The 25,414-nt window shown below is 37.0% G+C and overlaps 2 protein-coding genes across 7 annotated transcripts; both read left to right on the forward strand.

Moving 5' to 3' along the window:
* The first annotated feature begins 246 nt into the window (after positions 1-246).
* LOC111338363 (transmembrane protein 163a) lies at positions 247-11,428 on the forward strand. 3 transcript variants are annotated; one of them, XR_015995208.1, is made up of 9 exons: positions 247-306; positions 2,959-3,227; positions 3,496-5,255; positions 6,089-6,211; positions 6,304-6,347; positions 6,474-6,568; positions 6,656-6,752; positions 9,238-9,379; positions 10,007-11,428. XR_015995208.1 is itself a non-coding variant. In XM_022944839.2 (8 exons), exons 1-8 carry the CDS (start codon positions 3,113-3,115, stop codon positions 10,071-10,073), a joined length of 795 nt encoding a protein of 264 aa, XP_022800574.2. In that variant the 5' UTR covers positions 2,992-3,112; the 3' UTR covers positions 10,074-11,428. The 3 variants fall into 3 exon arrangements, 2 of the variants coding, with proteins under 2 accessions (XP_022800574.2, XP_022800573.2); XM_022944839.2 differs by lacking the exons at positions 247-306; positions 3,496-5,255 and adding an exon at positions 8,116-8,227 and having other exon boundaries at positions 2,992-3,227; XM_022944838.2 differs by lacking the exons at positions 247-306; positions 2,959-3,227 and adding an exon at positions 8,116-8,227.
* A 582-nt stretch (positions 11,429-12,010) lies between these two features.
* On the forward strand, positions 12,011-25,116 carry LOC111338377 (transmembrane protein 163a). 4 transcript variants are annotated; one of them, XM_022944859.2, is made up of 8 exons: positions 12,011-12,478; positions 19,613-19,735; positions 21,269-21,312; positions 21,829-21,923; positions 22,227-22,323; positions 22,674-22,785; positions 23,229-23,370; positions 23,951-25,116. In XM_022944859.2, the coding sequence occupies exons 1-8, from the start codon at positions 12,463-12,465 to the stop codon at positions 24,003-24,005; spliced, it is 684 nt and encodes a 227-aa protein (XP_022800594.1). In that variant the 5' UTR covers positions 12,011-12,462; the 3' UTR covers positions 24,006-25,116. The 4 variants fall into 4 exon arrangements, with proteins under 4 accessions (XP_022800594.1, XP_022800595.1, XP_088600856.1 ...); XM_022944860.2 differs by lacking the exon at positions 12,011-12,478 and adding an exon at positions 14,170-14,309; XM_088744730.1 differs by lacking the exon at positions 12,011-12,478 and adding an exon at positions 18,853-18,973.
* The last annotated feature ends 298 nt before the right edge of the window (positions 25,117-25,414 follow it).

Consider the following 25,414-nt stretch of genomic DNA (forward strand, 5'->3'; position numbering starts at 1 on the left):
AAAAAAGCTGACGTTTCGAGCGTTAGCCCTTCGTCATTCGCTCTGACGAAGGGCTAACGCTCGAAACGTCAACTTTTTAACTCTTTTACGATGGCCAATTTACAATTTCAACTTAGTAGGTATAACCAAATTACCTTGTTAGGGAAGGTACGTTTTTTATTGGGGGGGAGGGGGCGGGGCTTCGGAGGGGAGGGTCATTAGTAAATATTTTACAAATTGGGGAGGGTCAAGCCTGTTTGATACGCAACAGAAGGGTCACAGTTTTGTTGTTTTTTTTTTTGGCAAGGGAGAAACTACTCCATGTCGGTTAGTTGACTTTTAATTATTTGTTACCAAACACGCTAAGTTTATAGAAACCTAAAACTTATATATGCAAGCAAAGCTACCAGTCTAAATCCACATCATTTTAAACAGATGTCGAAATATTATGTCAAAAAACTATCTTGTCCCAACTAACGTAAATTGTCTCTCTCGACCCGTGCCCGCTTTCGTCCATATTTTGACGTCGGTAATGTTTCCGCGCAGGGCTCTGGTATAAAATTAGTGTCCGGTGACGATTCGTTGCTTGAGCTACTCCATCTGATAGGCTTATATAGCCACAAGTTGCTCGGCAACTTTTGAGATTTTCGGCAACTTTTTAGAATTTTGGCAATTTTCAGCAACTTCGGGCTTTTTGAGGTTCTCTGAAGCCACTTTCTTGACGTTTTGAGCCACATTGGTCAGTTTTCAATAGACATTTATTCAAAAATACAATAATTAGGCCGCCCCTCCCCCCATGGGTTGATTTTTGTGATGCCTAATCACGAGGTCAGCGGTATCACGTTGCACGTTTTTCAAGATGGCGGACAATTACAGTGACTAGTCACTGCGACTATTTGGTGACCAAGTGAAATGGAAAGAACCTCTGATATTATCTTGGACTTTGACAAATAAAGTTTTGATAAGAAGCAATGTGCGAATTTTTAATCTTTAACACTCAAAAAAGGTACGAAAATCAGAAAAATTTTGGCAACTTTTAGGCAACTTTTTGGAAATTCAGTAACTTTTCGGAAACTTTTTGAAAAAATAGCAACTTTTTGGCAACTTTTAGACACTTTTATCGGCAACTTTTTTGGGACTCATCGGCAACTTGTGGCTAGGCCTACCATCTGACCTCATGAAATCCTCACATTCTCCAGAAGCGCATTTCCCTCTTTCTATTCCTCGCACATTCTTGCCCATTTTCAAGTTTTCACCGTGCACCGCCACGCAATTAACTGCTTTGTGCGCAGACACGGTTATGTGAGCAACACTTCCGGTCAGTTATTTTCACTTACGGTAATTTTTGTCTTGGAGGAGGTGGGGGGAGAGTCAGATCCTTTTTGATTAGGCATTTATGAAGGGTCATGCATTAATACAATCTGGAAAGTGGGAGGGCCACGACTTTTTTGCCAAAAAATTTCTAAAATAACCCGGCCCACCCCCCCCAATAAAAAACGTACCTTCCCTTACCCCCACCGACGCAGCAACAGTTTCTTTAGTCCACTACGGAAAGGTTTGGATAATATACATGCTTGTAATTACGACTTCGTTTATTGGGAGCTAAATGGATTTCTACCTTCTCTTATTACTATTCTGTCATTTCATGTAAAATCATATACCTGCTTTGGAAAACTGTCACGCTATCTTGATACGGGCTAGAATATCTCGTCGTAACTCGTGTTACTTACGTAACAGTTGCCCACTATAAAGTTCTTATATTATTGATCTTTGTTTATTGTGAGGCTTAGCAAATGCTCATTTTTTCCCCATAAATTCATCCACTCATCCTTTTTTTGAGTTTTAGTTTATTTCAAGCGAGAGCTCCCCTTGCCTATGGCAGCGATAGCTGGAACAAAATATTTAACAACTATTCACCGAAGTGGAGGTGGTTAGTGGTGGATATTTACCGAGCCGCGAAGCGGCAAGGTAAATATTCACAACTAACCACCGACACTGAGGTGAATAGTTGTTTTAGTATATACTAAAACAGTGAGATAAAACACACCACCAAAAATTGATTTTAATTGATTTCTTCGCTTGTCACGGATGCAAACTGGGACGCCACTTTTTCCCGAGTTGCTCGGAGGTAAATAGCAAAGGATATTCGGAGTTTGACTTTACACTTTACACACTTTATTTTTCTTTTTCTTACAAAATAATTTAGATTATGTTGACCTGCAGATAGCAAATTTGCTATTCGAGGCGGGTCAATCATCAACAAACATTATTTACAATATATAAAGAAAATTAAAAACTAAATAATTAGATATTGTTAAATTATAAAAAGAAGCATAGCTGGCAAATACATCAATAGTTGTTCAATAAAGTATAGAAGCAAATACATTAGTACTGAAAGCAATCGGATCAATTTGTTTTAATTATGCAGTCCTTAAGTTTAGAGGAGATCTTTTCAACATCAAGATAAGAATCTTCATTATCTAGTATCTGAAATAAAGACGTTTTAATTTGTTTATTAAAGGAATGTTTTGATAACGTTTTGAATTCTTTCGGTATCTTGTTCCAAATTTTGACACCAACACGCGAGAAAGCCTTTTTTTGTAGGTTAAGTCTAGAGTACTTTGTACTAAAGAGCTGCGATTTGGATGATCGAGTATTGTAGGTATGAATATGAGATGTTTTAGTAAATAGTTTCAAAATATTAATGGGAGCCCTCTGGTTGTGCACGTCAAACATAAGTTTACTTACGGCTTCATAATATAGGAACGTAACAGGCAGAATTTTTGCTTTGGCAATTTGACTAGCCAATCAGAGCGCGCCTTCAACGCTATCCACTGTTTTAGTATATACTAAATATTGATACCAACAAGATTTACAGCGAACACAAACATTTAATTTACTTCTGAAAAGATCACAAGTTTTGACCAATCAGGTCGCGTGTTTTTAAAATTATTTTCCCTCTCTGTTCTCTATTCCCAGATCACCTCCAAGTGAGAATATTACCCAGACTTCTCAGGCAAGTTCGGACAACATTTGAAATGCGTATTCAAAGAATATTCGGGATGATTATTGAGGCTGGTGATGGATATGAACGTCTCACCGAGTTAGGAATGATTGATTCGCTGAAATAGCAATGGAGGACACAACCAAGTATGGCAGTTCGACCGTCCTTTTAACAAGTGTTAGTGATGCTGAAGAAAAGCCCAAGGAGTTGGAAGGATTTCCTTGTATCTCGCCTATGGATGACGGTAACAACTCTGTTTGTATCGATTTCGATCTTGACAATATTTCAGCAGGAATTTGTCTACGATCGGACGATTGTTTTGTTTTAACAACTGAGAGGGCTAATTTCGGTTCACTAATGGGAAAGTCATCGTATAAAATTTTTATTGCTTTTCAACAGCTATCGATTTGTGACAAATATAGCCTATGTAATGCTAAATTATTTTTCCGAGAAGTTGGTTGATCTGTGCGTACTTCAAGAAAATTCGTGTTTTTTCTTGTTTGCCTCTTCAGTTTTCACACTTCAAAATCAGACAGTCAAACTATATATCTTGCATGATGCACCATGGACGTTTTTTTTATCATCTACGGAAGAAGAAATATTTAATGTTCCTGTTCCATTTTAGGAAGAGATCCTAATGGAATAATTCAGTCTAAGTTTAAAATGATTGTACTTGATAATTTTAACCATGGTTAGTTAATTCTGATTCCCCGCTCAGGAACAAGCAAGCTGAAGAAATAGACGAAAACGGTAGATTTTTGGAAGCCGATTCGTAGAAAAGAAAATTGTGTCTCGGCATATTTTTTCGCGAACAACGCCTGTAATAAGCTGGTTGATTGTGAGGCGGCCTTCGATATGAGACTAGCAAAAAAAATTCTTAATTCTGAATAATATTAGTTTTGTGCTCATCTCGATAAAATGACGTTGAATCCCCTTCGCAAACCGCAAATAAAAATTGATGAAATTTTTATTAAACTTTAATACTTCTCCAAAGAGATTCAAGGGGCTTTCCTGTTAAAGTGGTAATTAATCAGTGTGCAATCTGACATTTCTTTTAAACGCGATAACTTTTTTTCAAGCTGTGGTGATCATATTGTGAAGAATATTATGAAACGCTCCAGCTGTTTGAAAAAGCACGGCTATAAATTTTTAACTAGTATAAAATTTGTAGCATTACATCATTTTTTTGTGAGTTGCTTTAAAAACTAGAACACTTTAATGTGTTTTAAGGAAGTAATTGTTTTTCCGCTTTGGGTCATATGCAAATATTTCAATTTTTGTATTTGCTTGTTTTGGGCTTACTCATTAAATGACAAATCTTAAAATGTTCTGATAAGAGCTGAGTTGGATTAAATTTAAACCAATAGAAACCATAGCATCTGTTATTTCCAAATGTGACCTCTCACCAAACTTTTCAATTGAAATTCATTTGAATTCTTTCAATTGTCAATGGTAAATGTGGGAGGAGAAGCTTAACTCATGGTTGGTTTTCCTAGATTTGTGACATGCAAATGTAATGGGTTTTCTCAATATGTAATAAGTTGGCAGATTTTCCTTTAAAAAATTCTTTGGTTTGAAGGAAGCATTTTTTACCATTTTATTCTGTACTTATTACCAAGGTTCAAGGTTCAAGGTTCATTTATTTCACACTATTTACATAAAACTAACATAGATAGAAAAGTATAATTGTAACATCAGTTCCATATTGTGTTTTCTTCTTACAACGTATGTCCTCTTTATGGACAGGAAAAGAAACTCACAATTACACAACTTCTCAATTATGTTTTTCTCTAAGTTTTTGCAACAAAGCGGTATGTAAGGGCAGTAGGGCTGGATTTATTTTCTGGACTGGCTTACGCATCAACCCGTCTGGCCCTGCACATGTCAGCTTTTGCTATGACTTTTTATAAGATTGTGCGGGTGAGACTAGACGTGTCATATGATAATAACCATTTTACTCTTTGATGTTGCCAAAAACTATTATCCCCCTACAATAACAACATATTTTAAAGGGACACGGTCATGGTCTGCACATGCTCTTGTAGCCGATCAAAACTTGAAAAAGTCATCCTGACTTTTTCAAGTTGCATTCACAATTTCAAAATGGCGTCTAGCGGAGGATCCGGACATGGTGCTAAATGCATTAACTCAAGGCAGAAACGAAAGGTTGAAGACAGAGAGGAATACGAGAAAGCATGGCTGAGGAAATATATGCGTATTTATGTGGAAGAAAAGACATTGAAGTTGTGGCTGCAGGCAAAATTTGATGCAGGTTATGAGTTATTCAGTGACAGCGATTTTACTGATAGGAATTTAAATAAAATAATGCCAGATGTCACAGACATTTGTAGCATTTGTGAGGCAGATGTTTATTCTACTACACATTATAATTGGAATACAGCTTTTAAGCCTCTTTACACCGGTGGACTATGAAAAGAGAGAAGAATTTCAATTTGGGGAAGTTGTCTCAGATTTGGTGCCAAATTCTCAAAACTAAAATAATGAGAATTGTATGACACACAGCATAAAGAATTGATATTTAGATATTGAGAGGGAAAGGGTTGGAATGTCATTCTATGTACACTGTACATATTCAGTTGGTTATTTATAGTTTGTTTGCAATATTTTATCCAATAAAAAATTCTGAAAATAATGGATCCTTTTTCACAAGCTTGCTAAAGAGATTTTGCTTGGAAAAGTTTCAACATATTTCTATAAGAATGCAGGGAATTATGGATACAATATCTCAATCTTTGTGAAAGAAATTTTGGTTTGTCTCACAATTTACCTTACAGCTGTAATGGTAAATTGTCCAGTCAGGTTGCCAGGATAAAAAAGTTTGCACTTTCTTCATCTGGGTAACCATGTTAAAAATGTCTAGAATAAAATGCCCAATTCATAATTTGGTAAGGACGGTGAAATTTCCCTTACGAGGGAAGGAGTCAAACACTGTGGACCAGTAAGGTTCCTTGACTCTCATGAAGAGGCTGTGGGAGACTGGGCAAGTAAAAATAAGAGTTGTCATTGATCAGTTGAAATCACAGCACGTGAATTAGGTGGCTATAAGTAGAACTGACCTTATTCACTCAAATTTTCTCTTTGTAGATTATCTTCTCCATAAAGAGAAGCAGGTACCGACACAGTTGATGGACAGGTGGCGGAAAGCAGCCCTTGTGATATCATATGCTTCTGTGTTTACAACTTTTGTGATTGGAGTTAGTGCCTTTGGTACGAGTATGTTCTATAACCAATTTTGATAAATTCCTGATTTTATTAATTTCTTGTCTTATTAAAATAATTGAATGTTCTGTTTTCCACAGTCATTTCCACCTTGGCAAGAAGTTCTGCTGCATTTGGTTTTGCTGTAAGTTGCTCTTTTGCCATATTCAGGCCACATTGACAAAATTGTGTTTAGCAAAAGAAAAAGCATTTGTCATACTTTCAGCATGAAATAATCTGACTGAACATTTCTTCAATCTTTTTCTTCCAGTTTGATTCATTACTAGATGTTTGTTCATCATTAGTTGTTATTTGGAGATTCTGTGGTTTAGCAGGACAAACTTACTCTTGGGAAAGAGAACGAAGGTAAATGTGATCAAATCTTGCTTGTAAGTGATAAATGCCCTTGTAAGAATTGCAAAAACTTACTTTTTTGTCTTCGTTTCTTTTTAGGGCATGTATAGCAATTGCTGCATTATTTGTGTTATCTGGTACCGGAATATTGATTAGAGCAGTCAGGTCCCTGATTGTAGAGAAGCATCCTATAAGGGTAAGATAGCAGCTTATAACTTTTTTCAATAGCCTTATTGACTTGGTTCATTCCCACCTAACCGCCAGCGGAGCATAGTCTGGCATGGAAACCGTCCAGTCTACCGTAGTCTATTTTCGTATATTGCTGCAAGCTGTGGCTAGGTGTGGCCTGTTATATAAATCATTAACCTTGCCATCTGCTTTTCTTCTCCAGCTTCTCCTGGAACAATCTTGACTCCTTTTTCCTCCCCTTCCCACCTTGGTACAGTACCTTCTGAGTGCATGCTTGACAAAAATTGTTTTTTCCAATCCTGCACATTTATACCTACATTCCATTAGAAATAAGTGAATGTCTGAAGCTTTGTTCAGATGCTTAACATGTACTTCCCCTGATGTTAATCTTATGGTATCCACATCCCAGACTGATTTACATGTAAAATCAGTAACTTTGCTGATGCACTGATCTTAAATACTGGCTAACAGTACTAAATACGTATGATGGACGATCCTCGCAGTAGATAGCGCTATTTAGGCAATAGCGAAAATCAGACCTGAAAAAAATCAGGTCAGTACGGGATTCGAACCACTGACCTCTGCTATACTAGTGCAGCGTTCTACCAATTGAGCTAACAAGCCAACTGGGAGCAGGCCATTAAGTTGATTCGTAATAAACCCATGAAAGTGATAAATGAGATACAATGAATATATGAAGTTCATATTTTTGAACTGCGGTATTAGATACGTATGATGGACGATCCTCACAGTAGATAGCGCCATTTAGGCAATAGCGAAAATATATGAACTTCATATATTCATTGTATCTCATTTATCACTTTCACGGGTTTATTACGAATCAACTTAACGGCCTGCTCCCAGTTGGCTTGTTAGCTCAATTGGTAGAGCGCTGCACTAGTATCGCAGAGGTCAGTTGTTCGAATCCCGTACAGGCCTGATTTTTTTCAGGTCTGATTCTCGCTATTGCCTAAATAGCGCTATCTACTGTGAGGATCGTCCATCATACGTATCTAATACCACAGTTCAAAAATATATGAACTTCATATATTCATTGTATCTCATTTATCACTTTCACGGGTTTATTACGAATCAACTTAACGGCCTGCTCCCAGTTGGCTTGTTAGTTCAATTGGTAGAGCACTGCACTAGTATTGCAGAGGTCAGTGGTTCGAATCCCATACAGGCCTGATTTTTTTCAGGTCTGATTCTCGCTATTGCCTAAATAGCGCTATCTACAGCGAGGATCGTCCATCATATGTATCTAATACTGCAGTTCAAAAATATATGAACTTCATATATTCATTGTATCTCAGTACTAAGTACAGGAGAAAAAACTCACAAACATTACATTTTCAAATTGAATGTAGTTCACAGGTATTGAGGCCATTTCAGGTGTCAGTTTGGTGGCATTTACAACTTTAGCATGGATAAAATTTGCCACAGCTGAAAAACTGCATAGTGAATCTTTACGAACTGATGGTATGGCTAGATCAAAACCCTGACTATAACTTACCATTAACATTGATAGATATATATTTTTATACTTTTAACTCTGCTGTTTGAACCTGGTAAAACAGAACTCTGCAATTTTTAAATATTAAATGATGCAAATCTCAGTTTGAGAGAGAGAGAGTTTCAAGAATCAAGGATTTAGAATCAAGAATCAAGTTTTCAGGGAATCTTAATTAACTTACATTAAGGGGGAAGAGACATTTTAAAAGGTACAGCTCAAGGAATTCATTCAGTCTGGTTTTGTTTTTGTTGTTTTAGGTAGGGTATGGGGAAAACACCTTGGAAAAATGATATTATTTATTTGTTCTTTTACTTTCTAACCAGAGAGATTGGGAAAAAAGTTCCTTAAATATCAAGCAAGGGTATTTTGTAGAATAACATGCAAGTGCTAGAAGAAAAATCAGGCTTTCTTGGAGCTATCTTCTTGGATTAGTTGCAGAAATGTAATGATTCAAATTGAGGTCCAGGCTGCTTATTTACTTTTGATACCCAGAGAAAGAGCACTGTATTAGGGAGGGGGTGATAAATTCCTTTTTAAGAAACAACATAGCAGAATGTGCAAATTACAAAGTTCTGATGTTTATTTGAAAAGGATCAAAGAGTGGAAAACAAACTTGCTGTCCCTGGATCCTTTCTGGCTAAAAACTAATGACCAGCCAAGCAATCAGGGGGGTGGGGGGTGGGGCTTGCTGGAATAAGGTTTCTCAGTACTCAATAGTGTTGCATATTTAAAAACAAAAAACTTCACGGGGCACTTATAAGAGAGGAATAAGGGCCCTTAATTGAATCATCACAGTATTTATATGAAAGGGTCAGTGTACCCAGTGGGGGAGGGAAGGAGTGGAGTGTCACGCCCCAAAGTACTGCAGTTCAGTTTACTTGTGGTTCAAACTGCTTACAATGATATAAATGACCATTTTTTTAACATTTAGACAACATTGCATCTCATTTCCATTGCTTTATGGTTTCCTTTTCAGCTATCAATTCCACAGCAGGTGCAATCATGGCACTGGGTATCATTATAAGTACCATGGTGTATCAGTACAGTAGCAGCATATGGTATCTGGATGCAGCTATTGCTTTTTGCATTGCTTTGGGCCTGTTTGGTTATGGTATTAGGTAAGTTGCACTATAGAACTATTATTGTGTTCTGCCATCATGGGCTATATTCAAAATTGATGTACAAGTACCAAGTTTTTCTTGACGGTGGCACTCCCGCTTCCCAAGGGACTTATCTTGGTTGCTGTAGTACAGTGTACATGAAGGGATGAGAGGCATTGCTCCTTCCCCACCCCCCTCCCCAACAGTTTCCAATAGTCCATCAGTGCCCAATTATACTCCTGTGCGGGGTTCTTTAAAGCTGGGTTAAGATAACCTAGGCTTAACTGGTAAAATCTGATTTCAGATTTCAAAGCCTTTAAAGATAATTTAGTAGAATTCTTTTTGTCTAGAATTTAATTACTTGATGCTCTAAAAAGAATAGAGAAAAGTATTCTGAATAGGCTTCTGAAGAAGGGAGTAAAGAAACCTGGATTAAGATCTAACCTGGGGTTAGTGTTAATCAGCCTTCAAAGAACTGGGGCCGTGCAGAAGAAAAGTGACATGTCCCAGAAAACAACAACAAAGCCTTGGCCAAAACTTAAACTGAAATCCTGCAGTCATGAACTGTTCGTGTAGGTCAAAGTATATCCTGTATTTAAAGCTTGACTTTTCTTACTAATTTCTATCTTTTTCTCCTCTTAACAGGTTATTAGCAAATCTTCTTTCTTCAAAAGGAAAAGCAGCCCCACCCACGTGGGAAGGATTTGACTAGTACACTGTAGATATCCTTAATAAGAAGGGGATAGTGGATCAGTACAGCACAAGAATTATTTTCAGAAATCAGCTTTTACTCAGTCAACCTTCTGTTTCATAATGGATTACACTTTCTTGTCCAATTGCCACTTTTCTGATAATGAAAGACCAGGGCGAAGGAGAGGAAGGAGGAAATAAAATTAAGGAAGGACAATACACTTGAGAACTGTATGTATCACATGAGTACCTTTGGTCCACAGTTATCACTTTGTTTCCTGGTCTGTGTATAAAAAAAAAAAAAGGGGAGTAGCAGAGGATTATGTTGAAAAATCTCTAACTGTGGGGCTGTGTTCCACAGGAGATTGGCAATTAACAGCAACCTGTGGATGGCTTTTATCAGCTTCCTTCTAAGAAAGATTTTAAGAGTTGGACACTTCAATTTTGTGAGAGCAGAGCTTTCACTCACCCAATGATCCTTCTTTGACTTAAAAACACAGCTTTGAGCAAATTATTTTCACCCAAAATCTGCCTAACTCACCAGTTCAAACCCTCGAAGGGACAAAGCAGAAGTTGTAATGAGTGACACCCTCATGCAACTTCAAAGGGCCTCCAAGGCTACTCTTTGGCCCTTAAACCCCAAAGAATGATCAGCATTCAATTTCTCCCCAGAGTATCACTAAAGCAAACACAAAGGTTATGAGAATAAAGGAAATGATCATAAGATCATGAAGCTTTTCATCAGTAGGTAAATTCTCCTTGGCAGCACCATAGGAAACATATAGAAAACAGTGTGGAGAAATTGTTAACTGATGCTTGGGTGTAAACGGTGAACTCAAAGCCAGTGAGTAGAACTTACTATTTGGGTTGTCATTTGGTAATATTTAACCAAGTATTTTGATATGCAGAGAATGTAATTATTTATCAAGTTCAATATTTTGTGAAAGAGGACACACTAAGGTGATGTAATTTATGGGTGATTACTTCACATTGTGGGGTGATATATTCACAATGTGTGGGGAGTGGGTGGGAAGTTTTTGATCCACTCGCTACCTTCCTAAACTTAAGGAAAAAAATTGGGTCAAATCAGAGCTAAATGCACATGCGTAAGAATGTTTTAAATTATTTTTTACTCGAAAAAATTTGGGAAATGTGACATAGCTTTACTTATTAAATACTAAAGTTGAATATCATTCAATATATAAGTTTCAAATAGATACATATGCACTCAGGTGTTAGTTTCCCAGAGAATTTTAGCATCTGGTATTTCTTTTCAAATTTGGTTTCAGAACCTGTTTATTGTCACAATTTTAATCTGAGAAGTACTTGTTTGTCTCCCGTATCAAGGACGACTATTAAATATTAATTGTTATGCTATTTTGGAAAGCTTTTGTTGTCTCTTTTTATATTTAATTTTTTTTTTTTAATATTTTACTTTCTGCTAACAATACCACTTATAATGATGAAATTATCCTTTGGAATGAGATTTATGTTAAATTATGCGAAAAAGTTCAATCCGTTTTGCAGTGTTTTGAAATTTTGTTGTCGATTAACTTCGAAAACATTTTATCGACGTGGGTAGTTCGTGCAGCAGATGCACGCACCCGACTGTATAGCGTGCACTGAGCAGCTGTTTGTATCATGTGAACAGATATAATTAAATTGAAAGTTTGCGGGGTAAGTATTAAATAACAAAATGAAAGGGTGAAAGTGCCTGTGATAAATGAATCGTGTGATATCTAAAGAAAAGTTAACTTTTCATAGACCTTTTCGCTGCTGCCATTAAACCATAACCAATGTCGACAAATGTTTTTTCTCCGCAATGGGTAAAACAGTGGCATGGACCCCCGTCCTCTAATTCCCTTAAATGAATAGAGCAACCAGAATTTTAACTGTAAACACCCTGCAGATGAATAATCTCTTGCTAAATGTTTGTCACTTGTGATGCGAGTTCATTCATTTTTCAAGAATCTCAAATTAACACCCTTATTAATGTTTCGTTAGGGTGCGAGATAAAACAAAATGCACTCCTGAAGAAAGTTGGTCAACAAAAATAACGTGTTTCACGCTTTTCACGGCCTGACAATTATTCGGAAAAGGTGACGCAATCTCGTGCTCGTGAAAACTTGTCAGACAAATCATTCAAAAAAGTGAAGTATATCTTTTTTCATAACAAGTGAGCTGACAAGTAAGTAAACGAGGAAACGGGAAGCAATAAAAAACCGCACTTTGAATTTTCAATTTCTAACTGAAGAGAGGAGAAAGTTGTCATCCAAGCCCTCCTAGAAGTTTCAGATATGACGCAGGACTGATGTTTGCCGGTTGACCGAGAATTCGTACACAAATTGACGCCACACAGAGCAAAATTGAAAGAAAGCCTCGAGGGCATTTTTTTTCCGCTTTCCGCCTTCATGGAAACAAGTAGAGGTAAGTAAAACCTCTCGTACATCGGGAAAATTTCGAAACGCATACTTGATATCAATTTCCATTCCGCTCATTTACAGTTCAATCTAAGTTGTAATTATAACGGTGTTGTGTTGAATTTTGTGTCGAGGAAAGACAGACTTATAAGCAAGTAAGATTAAATTCGTCGGAGGCTGTCCAAAGCAAAACAACTTCAAGAGGACCTCCAAAAGTAACACTTACTACCACAAGGTTCAGCTTTTCTTTAGCAAGACCGTGTTTTGAAGATCACCTTAAATTGAGCCTCACGTTTTACCAAACCTTTAATTTTTGTCAACAATATCAGCAAGTCTTGCAGTTTGCGATGAAAAAAATATTTCCGTAAATAACCGTCCTGTAGAAAAAAATTAAAAACTCGAATTCTACTGATTTCCTAGAACCTCGGCCTGAGATTACACTGTTTTCATAGCCGGCTAAGATTGTATGATGAACGTGTTCTTGTGGAATGAAGGTGGCGAAGCCTCAAAAATGTTCATGTTCATAAAAGTTTGTATGTCTGTGGCCTCAATGTGCGATAAAACTGAGTGGAGTCAAAATATCCGGGTATGATTTATTTCATCACCTATCTTTATTCAAAACGGTTCAATAACGAACATTGTAATTTCAACCCATCTCCTCGGCTCTAACAGAAGATATTGTACCTCAAATGTAGCGTCATGTAAAAATACGAAAACAAATTTTCCTGTTAGAGATGAAAAGGTTGTATCAATGTCAGAATCTAAGCAACTGCGCACCTACCCCCCTCCCCTAGCTCAACAGTAGTCAACCGACAGGATGTTGGGGTTAGTAAATGGTTAGGGGAGGGGTAGTTGCGTCGTTGCCCAAATACTGACATTCGTTCAAAAGGCTTATGAGAATGGCTCTGATCTTCATGCACTCAATAGGGTGCAGACTTACGGAATTTTGATAAGATGGGGGGAGGGGGGAACACATAATCTTTTTTACTCTAGGAGATCCTTACCAAGCTTAGAAATATTTTGAGATGAGTACAACTTATTTAGTTTAATTTGGCTTTTAATTAATATGCAATCATGTAATTGGTAGAATTTTGGTTTCATACAAGATGTTAAAATACTCGCAGGTTTGAGGAAAGAGTCCGTAGCCCCAGTCCTCCCCCCTAATAAGTTACTGTTTGGAGCTGAGAAGGCATGTCTCTCGAGCGTCTGTTATGCTGATAAAAGACTAAATTTTCCAAACTAATTCAGAAGGAACATTTAATAATGTAGCCGGAGGTCCAGGCAGAGAGAACTGCAATTACAACTACTCAAAGGGTTAAGTCCAAAAATTCAAATTTTTAAATGCCAAAAATCAGAAATCTACTAGCAACTTTTGAAAAAGTTCCCTTATGTAAATTTTCTTTTATTAACATTGATTGGTCTGTTGTAAGTCGCGTCTCCTATACCTGGGTTACAAAATACGTCAGTATACTTGACCCATCAGTAGCAGTTATCAGTATCTGTCTTAAAAGTGAAAGAGAGTGAATTTTCTTTTTTCGGAGCATTTATCGCACACATTCAGCTTTAGGAATTTAGAAAGTATACTTCTAAAATCACAATCTCTAAAACAAACTGACGCACTTTCCAAACAATAATTAGCTACTATGTATTCATTTAATGATAAGCGTTTTAATTCCGCCGCTGACAGCTGATTACATATTGACGGCGTGTGATTGATAACAGCGATAAAGTCTCCTCGGTACATGTTGATCGACCTTTCTTAAGGGAGATATCATATTGTAGGAAAATTTAAGACTGTTTTAACAGTTTCCTTATCGAGTCTACGTGGTTAAAAATTGGTAAGTTTTTCCTTGCTATTTCAAGAGTAGAGAAATCGACAGATTTAGATGCTCTTTCTCAAAGATATAAAAACGATTTATGGTACAGGTAGCTTGTGTATTTCAAAAACCGTGATTGAATTAACTTATTTCGGCAATTTAGACATCTCACAATCCTAAACTAAAACTTCTGACCAGAAATGAAAAGTCGTGCTGTTTAAAACTGGCCTTCAAGCAAAAAACGAATATCACTGCTGTTACTTACCTTTATTTATTTCCTTATTTCTTTTTGTTACTGCGGTTTTCATAACCAATCTTAACTCTTTTGCAGTTATCCTAGGCAAGCATTTCAAAATTTGATAGAATTGCATTCTACAAATAACCTAGTATGACATGAAATCAATGTAATAAATATAAAATTCTAAACGCGAAGTCCTGTTGCGTAAGTGGCCATATTTCATTTTCATGTAATTTTTCCCTTTCACAAACTATCCCGCTGGCACGTTTGCTTCACCTTTCAACTGAGTAAAAAAATTAAAATCTTTAAAGAAGCATTTAAAATGAACGGGCAATTTCATTTTAAGAAAAACTTCCTTATTCAAACACGTATAATTTTGAACGCGAGGTTACGAAAAACGGATGTAGTACCAAATAATATTAGATTAATTTCCTGGTTTCTGTATTGTCCGCTAGACACGAATTTCATTTCATTATTTATTTTGTGGCTGATCTACTGTGATCAGGATTTAGACAGATTTACCATTTGGCTAAATAGCAGTTTGATAGGCAGACATTTTCTAGTGCGATTTATTCACCTTTTCATTGAAAACCATTATGCACCACATCGCAGCTTTTCTGGGACGTGCGAGTCACGGACGAATTTCCGTTAAAAAAAAAATACGATAAAAATAAAAATGAAATTTAAAAGATTCTTCAAAGGTGAGATACGAAATGGCCAGAAATGCTGCTAGGAGTGCTCGATTCGAGGTAAAAAAGTACCAGGAAAAAAATTTCTTTGATAACAAATTCGTAAATATTCACTGCTACCACGCACGGTTATATCCTCGAGCTACGCTGATATCCAGACTAAATTGTTTTTTAAATGAATATCAAGATTTTGCTGTTAAATTTTCGAGAGAAGAAAATAATAAAATATTCTCTTGTGATCAGGGGCGTTCGTTTGTTCGCAATAAAACACAAAGTCACAGCTTTTGAACCCATTATGTCTAGTAACAGGGAAGAAAACAGATCTTTTCGATAAGATGAACAATATTCTAAGTAAAAAGTGTTAACGAACTTCGAGCAAAGAAGGTAAAACAAAAGAAATAATTTTGAAATGTTTGCACAGGTTTTGAATACTGTCTATGATTCTTCCTTCGGATGAAAATATAAACTTATCTATCGTAAGGTGGTTAAGACAACGAAGCTTCGTGGAAAATATGCTGTTTCACTTTGGAGTGAATATGAATGTTGTAATTGGATATCAGGTCTAACATAACAGATAAGCTGGAGAATAACCCCTTGGTCACTATGAGGGGTCATCTCCCCCAATATCCTGTTTCAAATTCTGTTCTAAAAGACCTGTATGCTATTGCTTTTTATCAAATTCTTTTCAGAATAGAAATTGGCGAAGCGGAATAGAAATTGGCGAAGCAGAATAGAAATTGGCGAAACAGAATAGAAATTGCCGAAACAGAATAGAAATTGGCGAAACACAATAGAAATTGGCGCGGTGATGTCTCTATTTCTATTCTATTTTTCCGACGAACCGAGTGGAACCTGAGTAAGAGCCAGTTAAACATTATAATTTATTCTCCCGATTCCCGCTCAAAGAAAATTTATTCTTGCCTATGACCAGTCTGTTTACTGACCGTAAATTAACTATGTAATATTGAGAATCCGCCGACAGTTGCAAAATTTTGTAATTCGTTTTATTTTTTCTAAAGGACCCTTTTAATGAACCTTTTTCAAAAATTATATCAAAAAGTTCTATGCGCCTTTTTTTCTCCGAAAAAGCGAAAAGTTCGAAATCCGCCTAAATGGCCGTTGTCCTCCCCGTAAAGCAACGAAAAATGATACAACTTTGGCAACTTCGTACGCTACAACGCGATGCAATCCCGCTTTTAAATTTTGTGTTCTAGCAGATGGTCCTTTTATCTCTTAGGAAATATTAATTTCTTGTTATTTTGTTACGTTCAAGTCTGAATAGTGACCCGTTGAAATAAAGTACGTTGAACGGCTGTCACGCAAGAGGTTATGTATTTGGTACATTCCTGGCCAAGTTGAAAGATTGGCAGTCACATTTATAACAAGCTAGGAATTTGCTAGATAAACAAAAATTGACCAAGCAAGCATGATCCTAGCGCAAGTGTGACCGAGGGGTAACTCCTAAAATAAACCAGATTAGAGACAAGTTTTCTTTCGTATACAACTGCTTTTCTTTCCTAAAAGTGAATTTCGTGCCCAAATCACAGCTTGTCGAGCGTCTAAGACATGGCTAACAGCGCTGTGCAATAAGATATTCCTAATCGCACGACATTTATCTGACCACTCGAGTGGGTTTTTCTTTATAACAAAATAAAAATCTCTTCAGGGTATATGTCGCTGAATGTAACAAGGAAAGTGCTCTTTTATTTATTCCTAGGGCCCCACGCACTTATGGAAAAATCCACCATCTTTAAATTCTCTTGTTTTAAAATTTTGTTATTCTTCACTTGAAAAAGTGATGATGACGCTTAGAGAATTTGCATTGTCGGTCGAAGTTGCCAAATACGATGTTTGTTCTTTGCCTCCTTTGGTTGTGAGTAGACTATTGAAAAGCTCTCAATGCGCCGCTGTACAGAGATCTCGCGGGCTTCTCGTGAAGTCCGCAAGATTTGAGCTAAGTTATCTGCGAAGGGTCTCGTCCTCATAGGCGTTGCTACCATATCGCACTCTTAAAAAGTCAAGAAAAGGGCTTGAAATCTGGGATGTTATTTACCAAAGGCAACACCGTACGGGATCATCGAGTATTGGAGAGATTTAGGTCCTTGTTTACCTAAAAAAGGCAAACGTCAGCTGGCCCCTTTTACATTTCACGCTGAAAAGTGTAAACTTTACAGCTGTCTGCTGCTGAAAAGTGCGGCATTTGAAGGATTTTCAAAATGAAACTTTACCTTCCATTGTATAACTTATAGAAAATAGTTATGTACTTTTTCCAGCAACTTAACTTCTACCCTGTAAGAGAAAAAGTGAAGAAAATCCTACGTACACGGCAAACTAGGAACAGCTTACTTTCACGTTGAAGCGGCAAACCGCGACCGGCAAACTTGAAAAAATGGCGGGAAAATCGTTGTCACATGGTCACTTTTGCCTTTTTCGCGTTTCACGTAACGCGGTGCTAACCCTCTCTATTATGTTACCAAAGCAACGAGTGCTATAATTAGACTAGGCACAAGGTTTGCCTTGCTTCAAAATTTAAGTAAAAGTACAAACCATGTTTGTTGATGCCCGTTAACATAGTCCTGGAAACTATAACTCACAAAACGCTGTCGGTAGCGCTATGTGACTCTCGGTTATTTTCAACCGCCGCCCAGTTAGCCCAATGGATAGTGCACGGGACTGTTGTACGGGAGGTCGAGGGTTCGAGCCCCGGCCGGACCAACACTCAGGGTCTTAAAATAATTGAAAAGAATTTGCTACCTTTCTATAACATCAGAAATGGTTAGATATTCTAGTCTTCTCGGATAGGGACGAATAAATGGAGGTCCCGTGTCCTGCAGGGTTGGGGTAGGAGACATTAATTTCTCACACACGAGATTGCTGTGATGGATGTCCTCACCTGGGGTGGGATGGGTGGGAAGGTGAGATCGATGGACTGAAGTGGCTGCCAGAGGCGCCTTTTAGGCTGACGTCTGATCTCAGCCTTAAAACTGCACCCGTAATTCAGCCTCAGGCTGCAAGTGGTCAGAAATACTATTATATTACTAAGTCTACGGGAACCGCCTCATTTTGATTTCTTACAAAAGCACAAACGACTTGCGTTTTTAAATTAAGCATCATCGTGACGGAAAAGATACCATCTTTCGCTTTTTAATTTTTTTTTTCAATTAAATGTTATCTGTATTAAAGACGATTTTTGTTTTCACTGTACTGATTCATCATTCCGGTATTTCGAGATATTTTCAAGTCCCACGTTTCCTTTGTTTACAGTAAACAAACTGATTGACCGTTCTAAGCAGTCAGCTTTTAAAAGGCTACATTTAAGCGACTTACCTAAAATACATACTTATTCAGCTGAAATTTTACTCAAATCGTTTCTCGCTTATTATTTATCAAAAGGGAGGTTTCCCTAACGTTTATCACCGGATAAAGGACAATAAATTTAAAACATCTACCAATCTGATCAAATAATGCCAGGACGTTTTTACTCTAACAGCTGTAAATTTTATATTGATTTCGTATCTGAAAAACTATTAGCCAACGTGATAATGCTAATGGAACGACAAGTTAAATACACTGTACATCTAAATACATTAACTTTAGGGGGTGCTATTGCCAGCAAATTTGCATTTCAAAGGAAAGAATTGATCGCAATTAAAGACTTCCCAGAACAAAAAGTATGGTTTTGAATTAATTGGACCAGCGTATGAAACTCTGCGTGGTCTCGGTGAAATTACGAAATTTATCCATCATTTATTGATAACGTGAGTGTCGTACAGTGCGTTTTCACCTGTGCTTTTTTCATGAAATCTATCACCGACAAACGCTGGTGAAGAAAAAGACCTTCGAAGTGTTGTGTTTATCGGCTCAGTCACGCACATCAGTCAACTGTATGTTTGTGTTTTTCGGCGGAGGAGAAACTTCTTACTTCTGACAAGTTTAACTCTTTGAATGCGGTTTTAATGCATGGATGAGATGTAGTCACAAAAGATTAACGTCTGTTCGTTCAATATGTCTCGAAGCAACGCTACAGTTGAAAAAGACTGCAGAATACAGTATATAAATGTTTCACGACAATTCGATTTAGAGCGTCAAAGGAGAGCGAATCGATGTGCACATCAAGGTCTGTAGTTAAACCTGTTTTGTAAAGATTGTATCTTTTTACATTTCGACTCTCTTCCAACGAGCTCGAGGTTGTCGCGGTCGTCAAAACAGAGAGCATTTTACCGGACATTTAATAAGCCTAGTTATTTTTTATTCAAACCGGGTTCTCTAGCAGCATCATATTTCATTCTCTATGATGTTTTTTAAGGTATTGCGTATAGAATTTATTTTCGTTAAGAATCCTACGTGAATTCAAAATAGAAGAATTTGTAATCAGTCTACATGGTTATATCTTGCAGATGGGATGTTCCGTGAGTTTGATAAAGTTGACACTGATATTTCTGAAACGTGGCGAAGGGCAGCTCTTCTGGTGTCCTTCGCGTCCATAACGATAACTTTAACCCTAGGAATAGCGTACTTTGGTGAGTATCTCTCATTTACCTCTCAAACTCGCCTTAGTTGATTAATATTTCACTCGATGTTTTTTTAGTACAATTAGAATTGAATGATAGAGTCTGATAATGTCTGAAGAGAATTCGTTTTGCTTGTGCGGTGAATAAATTATGATCCTTTTCAGTGTTTGCTTAAAAGCGCACAAAGATCATTTAAAATGAGCCGTCCCTTGAAATTGTTATGTAAAATTGGACAACGATAATTAAATGAAGGAAGCACTTTTATCGTAGAAACGTCAAAATAAAAATAGATATATCTTATTAAAACAGCAACTTGGCAAAGAAACAATAAAATTTCTTAATCGAAATTTATTCTATGATTTGAAATTTACATTTTCAAAAGCTCTCATTTTATAAAATCATTACTAATGCCATCTAGTTTATTTCGTATTATTTTTTGCCGGCACTATCTGTGGTCTGGAGAAGACTGGAAATAAATTACTGAGAAATCACCGTTTCTCGGCCACAATTTGATGCTGTCTCAGCTAATTTTTTTAAAATACTTCCTACGGTAGGGAAAATCCTATCATTTTTATCAGTTGTTTTTGCATTATAGCGATAAAATGGGTTATCGTTATTTGGAAAAGGGTGCATTTCTACTTTGACAGTGGCTAGCATCCAGCTTTTTTTTTTTAAATTATCACCTCTGAATCACACATTAATATCACGAAATTAAAGGAAATGATCAACAACTAAAGAAGCTCTTGATTATTAAACAAACTCTCTTTGTCGGCATCTAAGAAAATACAAAGAGAAATGAATGGAGAATTATGCGTGCTGAGGTGGGGCTGTAAAGAGTCAGCACTACGACGGGGATTAGCTTATCCTCAAGAGAATTCAGGTCTAAAACATTTTAGAAGCTTCAAGTCTATTACGTGGAAGTCAAGATAATCTTTTCAAAAGGATTCTGTAGTAAGGAAATATTAAAATAAAATCCCAAACATCCGACCCTCGCCGAAAAAAGGAAACTGGTGTCCTAAGTGCTCTCGATGGGGTAAACCATTGGCCGCAAAACGGCCAGAAAATATAGCTTTTAGGCGTAAAAAATTGAGTTTTTCCTTATTCTAATGAGCAATTATGTGTAATTTTGGGTTAACTGTAATCGAAAGCTGGCCAAAATTTTACTGAAGCGTTAGCCGTTGAAGCCACTATCCCATTGAGACCCTCCTCTACAAGTACAAGGTCCAAGAGATTGAGGGTTGAAATTTCAGAACGTGATTGAGTAAAGGCAGTTTTGATCTGAATTGTTGTCTACAATTTAGTGACATTAGTGGAACAAGTTGGTTCAATTTCTCGATAATGAATGCATCTTAACGTGTAAAAGAAAATATTTGATTTTGTGGTGGAGGAGGGGAAGGCAGGGATGGTTTAGCCAATGAGGGCTTATCACGTAACTCCAGTCTGCCCAGATAACCTTTATCGAATGCGTAATTACCCTGTTAACTTGAAAGTCGAACGCCTCAGACTATCATTATCAATGAATCTTTTCCTTTTCAAATGTAGTATTGTCGACCCTGGATGGAAGCCCAGCAGCATTTGGCTTCGCGGTAAGTAATTCTTGCAAAAAAAAATGATAAAGGAGAATTCATTACTTGACGAGAGAATTCCGCATTGAATTGCACTTGAAAACCGATATCGCACGAATAGCGTAGCAGTGAGTGCGATATCGGTTTTCAAGTGCAATTTAACGCAGAATTCACGAGTCAATGGATTTTCCTTGAATCGCATAATTTCATTAAAAAGAAGTTACTTGTAGTTGTTACGTATACGTAGATGTGAAACAATATCACTTTGCCTCGTTTTCAATTCGCAATTCCATGCCAAATACCTCGCTTCGTTAACCAATAAGAATGCGAGATTTTATTCAGTAACGCAATTCTACTTAAAATCAGTTTATGCGGCAGCTGAGCGTCCATCGAAATATGAAGCTCACGCGGTAAATGCGTAAGAGTTTCACTAGGCGCCTGCGCAGCCGAGAGCGACTCCAGCTGCTTGAATTGACGAACAGTTTGTGTTTTACTGATGTTTTCTGCACTGTAACACATAATTGTTTTTCTTTAAAGTTTGCTGCAGTCTTAGATGCCTGTTCTTCGGCTGTTGTGGTATGGAGATTCTCAGGCGCAGCGGGACAAAAATATTCCTTTGAACGAGAACGAAAGTAAGGCATCACTAACTGGAAATTTTCCATTTATTTCTCTCATTGATCTTGTTCTCCCCCCAGAAAGTTTACGTTTCCATGTTTGGCAGTAAATATATGTAACTTGATATGCTAATAGTTCTCTTTCGGGGGATTGGGGTGAGGAGACAGCCCAACCTCGTTCCCAGGGCCTTTTTCTGCCCTACCCCCAACTCCACCCCAACTAAGGGAAAAGGCCCTGGGAACGAGGTTGGAGACAGCCTGCATTTCAGACTGAGGCAGTGGCTGACTATAACTAATATGCTATTTGTCGTTGTTTCATAGAGCGTGCATTATAATTGGAGGATGTTTCGTTTTGTCTGGCTGCGCGATCCTGTCCAAAGCTGTCTACATGCTAGTTGTTGACAATGAGCCGAAAAGGGTGGGTACCTGATTCAATCGATCAGTTCAGTGCACAATAATTTTTTCACTGATGTTCATCGCCAGCAATCCTTTATAACCTTCTCTATCCTTACCACCTTAGTCACTTCTTGGTTAATTACTGCCTTTTCTGGTTTATTTTTTTCTTTCTGATCAGGTATTTTTCAGTCTCTTTCAAAATCAATCAAAATATTGTAACTCGCGGTCGATTATTTACCGAATGGATACCGAGAATTAGCCGATTGTTTACCGAATATCGATCGGCCGATAATGAACGATCGAGTCCACATCCACCTGACACTTTCTGTATATTTGCTCAATTCCTTTTTTTTTTTCTTTCGGAATCCTTAGAGTACACCACTTTTGATAACAACTTTTGCCGCTTTTGGTTTCATGGTATTGTTGGCCTGGTTTAAATACCTTATTGCTTATAAAGTAGACAGCAGAGCTCTCAGAACAGACGGTAAGCCTAATAGTTATGTAGCTTTTCTCCCTATTGATCTCGCTCTCTTTGTTAAGATAATATCGGGATAATTGTTTTGGTGTTTACGAAAGCAAAAGCTCTTTCTCCAACTGAGAGAAGGGCAGTAAGTTTCAGAAGAATCTGCGTTACTGCTTCGGTGGGGGAAGGAAGGGATGGGGGTATAACAAGATATTGGTTTTGTCAACCGAATTAACAACGTGAAATTGGCCACCGCAAAGTGATGAAGCTGCCTTTTCGAGCATTAGCCCTTTGTCAAAGCAGGGTTGGACTTAGATCGATGTTTAGTCTCACGCCTGTGAAGAAACGGATTTCATGTTTATTTATCATATCTTTTACCTGACAAAAACAGATTCATGATTACCTTAAAAAACACTCCTTTGTCACGCCCTTAAATTTATTCAAAGTATCTTTCTTTTTCACAGCCTTTAATTCGACAGCAGAGGCAGTAATGGCTTTTGTAATGGCTATGAGTGACGTCATCTACGATCAGAATCCTAACATTTGGTTCTTAGACGCATCTGCCGCAATTTTCATTGCATTTATTCTTTTTGTTTATGGCATCAGGTAAACTCGACTCACATATTACTATGGTATATTTTTTTAAGATGTAAGTTTTCTCGAGCGTAATTTTTACAGAACATCAGCACTTATCTATGAAAAATGTTTCTCCAAAAGTGGCGTGTTATCTCCTGGGAATCGAAAATTCGAGACTACCAAAAAATACTCTTCCTACAGTTTTAGAACTGGACTAAGTTTTCCAATAAAGAACTTTCAGATCGCAGCAATTATTATCGAAAGAAAGTTTTGTCTACGGAAAATGATAGTGTGTTAAAATTCAAAGTTGGCGCGCGCTAACATTTTACTCCCAAGATCTTGTTAGTAACTCTCCTTGCTGTCTGCAAGACATTCCTTATGATGAATTTGGTATTCATCAGCTAATAATCCTCAAATAGATATTTTTCTTTATTCTCATTACTTATCTGTTATTGTAAGGAGAAATTCTGTCTTGGTCACTCGTGGAAGTTACAAGGTTGACTGTATACTAAGCTTTTCATGTATTTGTGCCCAAGCGCCACGCAGGACACAAGAATTTGTCCGTTCACTACATTGATTAAGGTTTTACATCACACTGTTTAATTTACAGGACGATTGTGGAGTTGCTTCTCACCAAAGGACTGGCTCCGATTCCGAGCCGTTAACTGAAGATTATGATCACGTGTTCGAGTGGTATTCGGTCCATGAAGAGTAGCGAGAGTATTGTAATCGTTTAGCTTTACGAATGTCTTTACCTGTGTTTTATGTTTACGTAAGAGAGCGAGAAAGTTTCTAGGAAAAGAAATCAAGGAATAAGTATGATAAATGAAAAGAAAGAAAAACGAAAAAGAAAAAAAAAAAGAATGAGTTTTGCATATTTTTCTATAAGAATGCAGAACCTTTCTTGGTTACATGAGAAAGCAAGAAGGTTTGTAAATAATAGTGTAAGAACAAGTTTGAGAAATGAAAAGAAAGAAAAAGGAAAGAGGAAACAGGAAAAGGGGGAAAAAAGAAGCCTTTCTCGATTACTTGTGTTTGTATAGTTGTTCTACTAGCCTGGTAAGCGGACGTACAAAAGTTGCGAAACAAATTTTTTATAGGCCTATTTAAACTAAAACATCAACAAAAAGTTTCTCAGAAATAAAAGCTTAGTTATCCAGGACAGGTTCTGCGAATTACGAATTATTGTGTGGTCAGTCTTGACCTTGGCTGAATGTCCGCGAAAAGTCTGGGTAGGAACTAATGTTGACGTCACAGCTTCAAGTAAAGTCAGACCTGGTTGTTGCGTAACCTAGCTTTAATTCTCCAGAATAACATTAAACATATGTATGGTCAGTACGAAGGAGAATTAAATTCGTTGAGTTTGGGATAAAAAACTGAAGAGCGATAGCTTGAATTTCTTGCCTTTCATACTTAGAAAAGCTCAGATATTTTTATACGAGTTTACAGGACCGCTGAACATATTGATACTTACAACTGGGTTGGATAAATAATAAAATGATGATAAGTTCTTAATCAAGGACTGAATTAAACTATAATAAAAAACCTTTTCTATGATAGGACGTAAGATTGAGATAAATATTAGGCTAGCTGTTTATAGGTTATGCAAATAAAAAAAAAAAACTCGTGAATCATAAATGTTTTATTGCCTAAATAGAGTTGTTAACTTTCAGTTAACTTTCATTAAAGCTTTTAGAAGCAACGAGAATTCTGCTATTGTGGTTATTTTGTAAATATATGAAGAAAATAATAACTTTAATAAAAGAAACATAACTAAAGCAGCTTGTTTCTTTGTTTAAAGACAAGCAACTCTTAATAGTCGCTTTTTCTTATTAGTCAGTTTCGTTACGGTATCTGTGGGAAACTTCAAAAGCATTCGCCATAAACATAACAAGAAATTGTATACATTGCACAGGGTGACCCCCACTATCAATTTACCTCTACTAAAGAAAAGTCTTGTAATAAGCTAAAGAGGAATAGGTTGACATTTAATTAAAGGTCGTGTATTTCTGATTCTCACTAAGAGATGTTTCCATAAAATCTCCAGTCCTTTTAGTCTGGGAGGATGTACAAT

Source organism: Stylophora pistillata, chromosome 14, assembly GCF_964205215.1.
Source record: "Stylophora pistillata chromosome 14, jaStyPist1.2, whole genome shotgun sequence".
In the NCBI taxonomy this organism is placed as follows: domain Eukaryota; kingdom Metazoa; phylum Cnidaria; class Anthozoa; order Scleractinia; family Pocilloporidae; genus Stylophora; species Stylophora pistillata.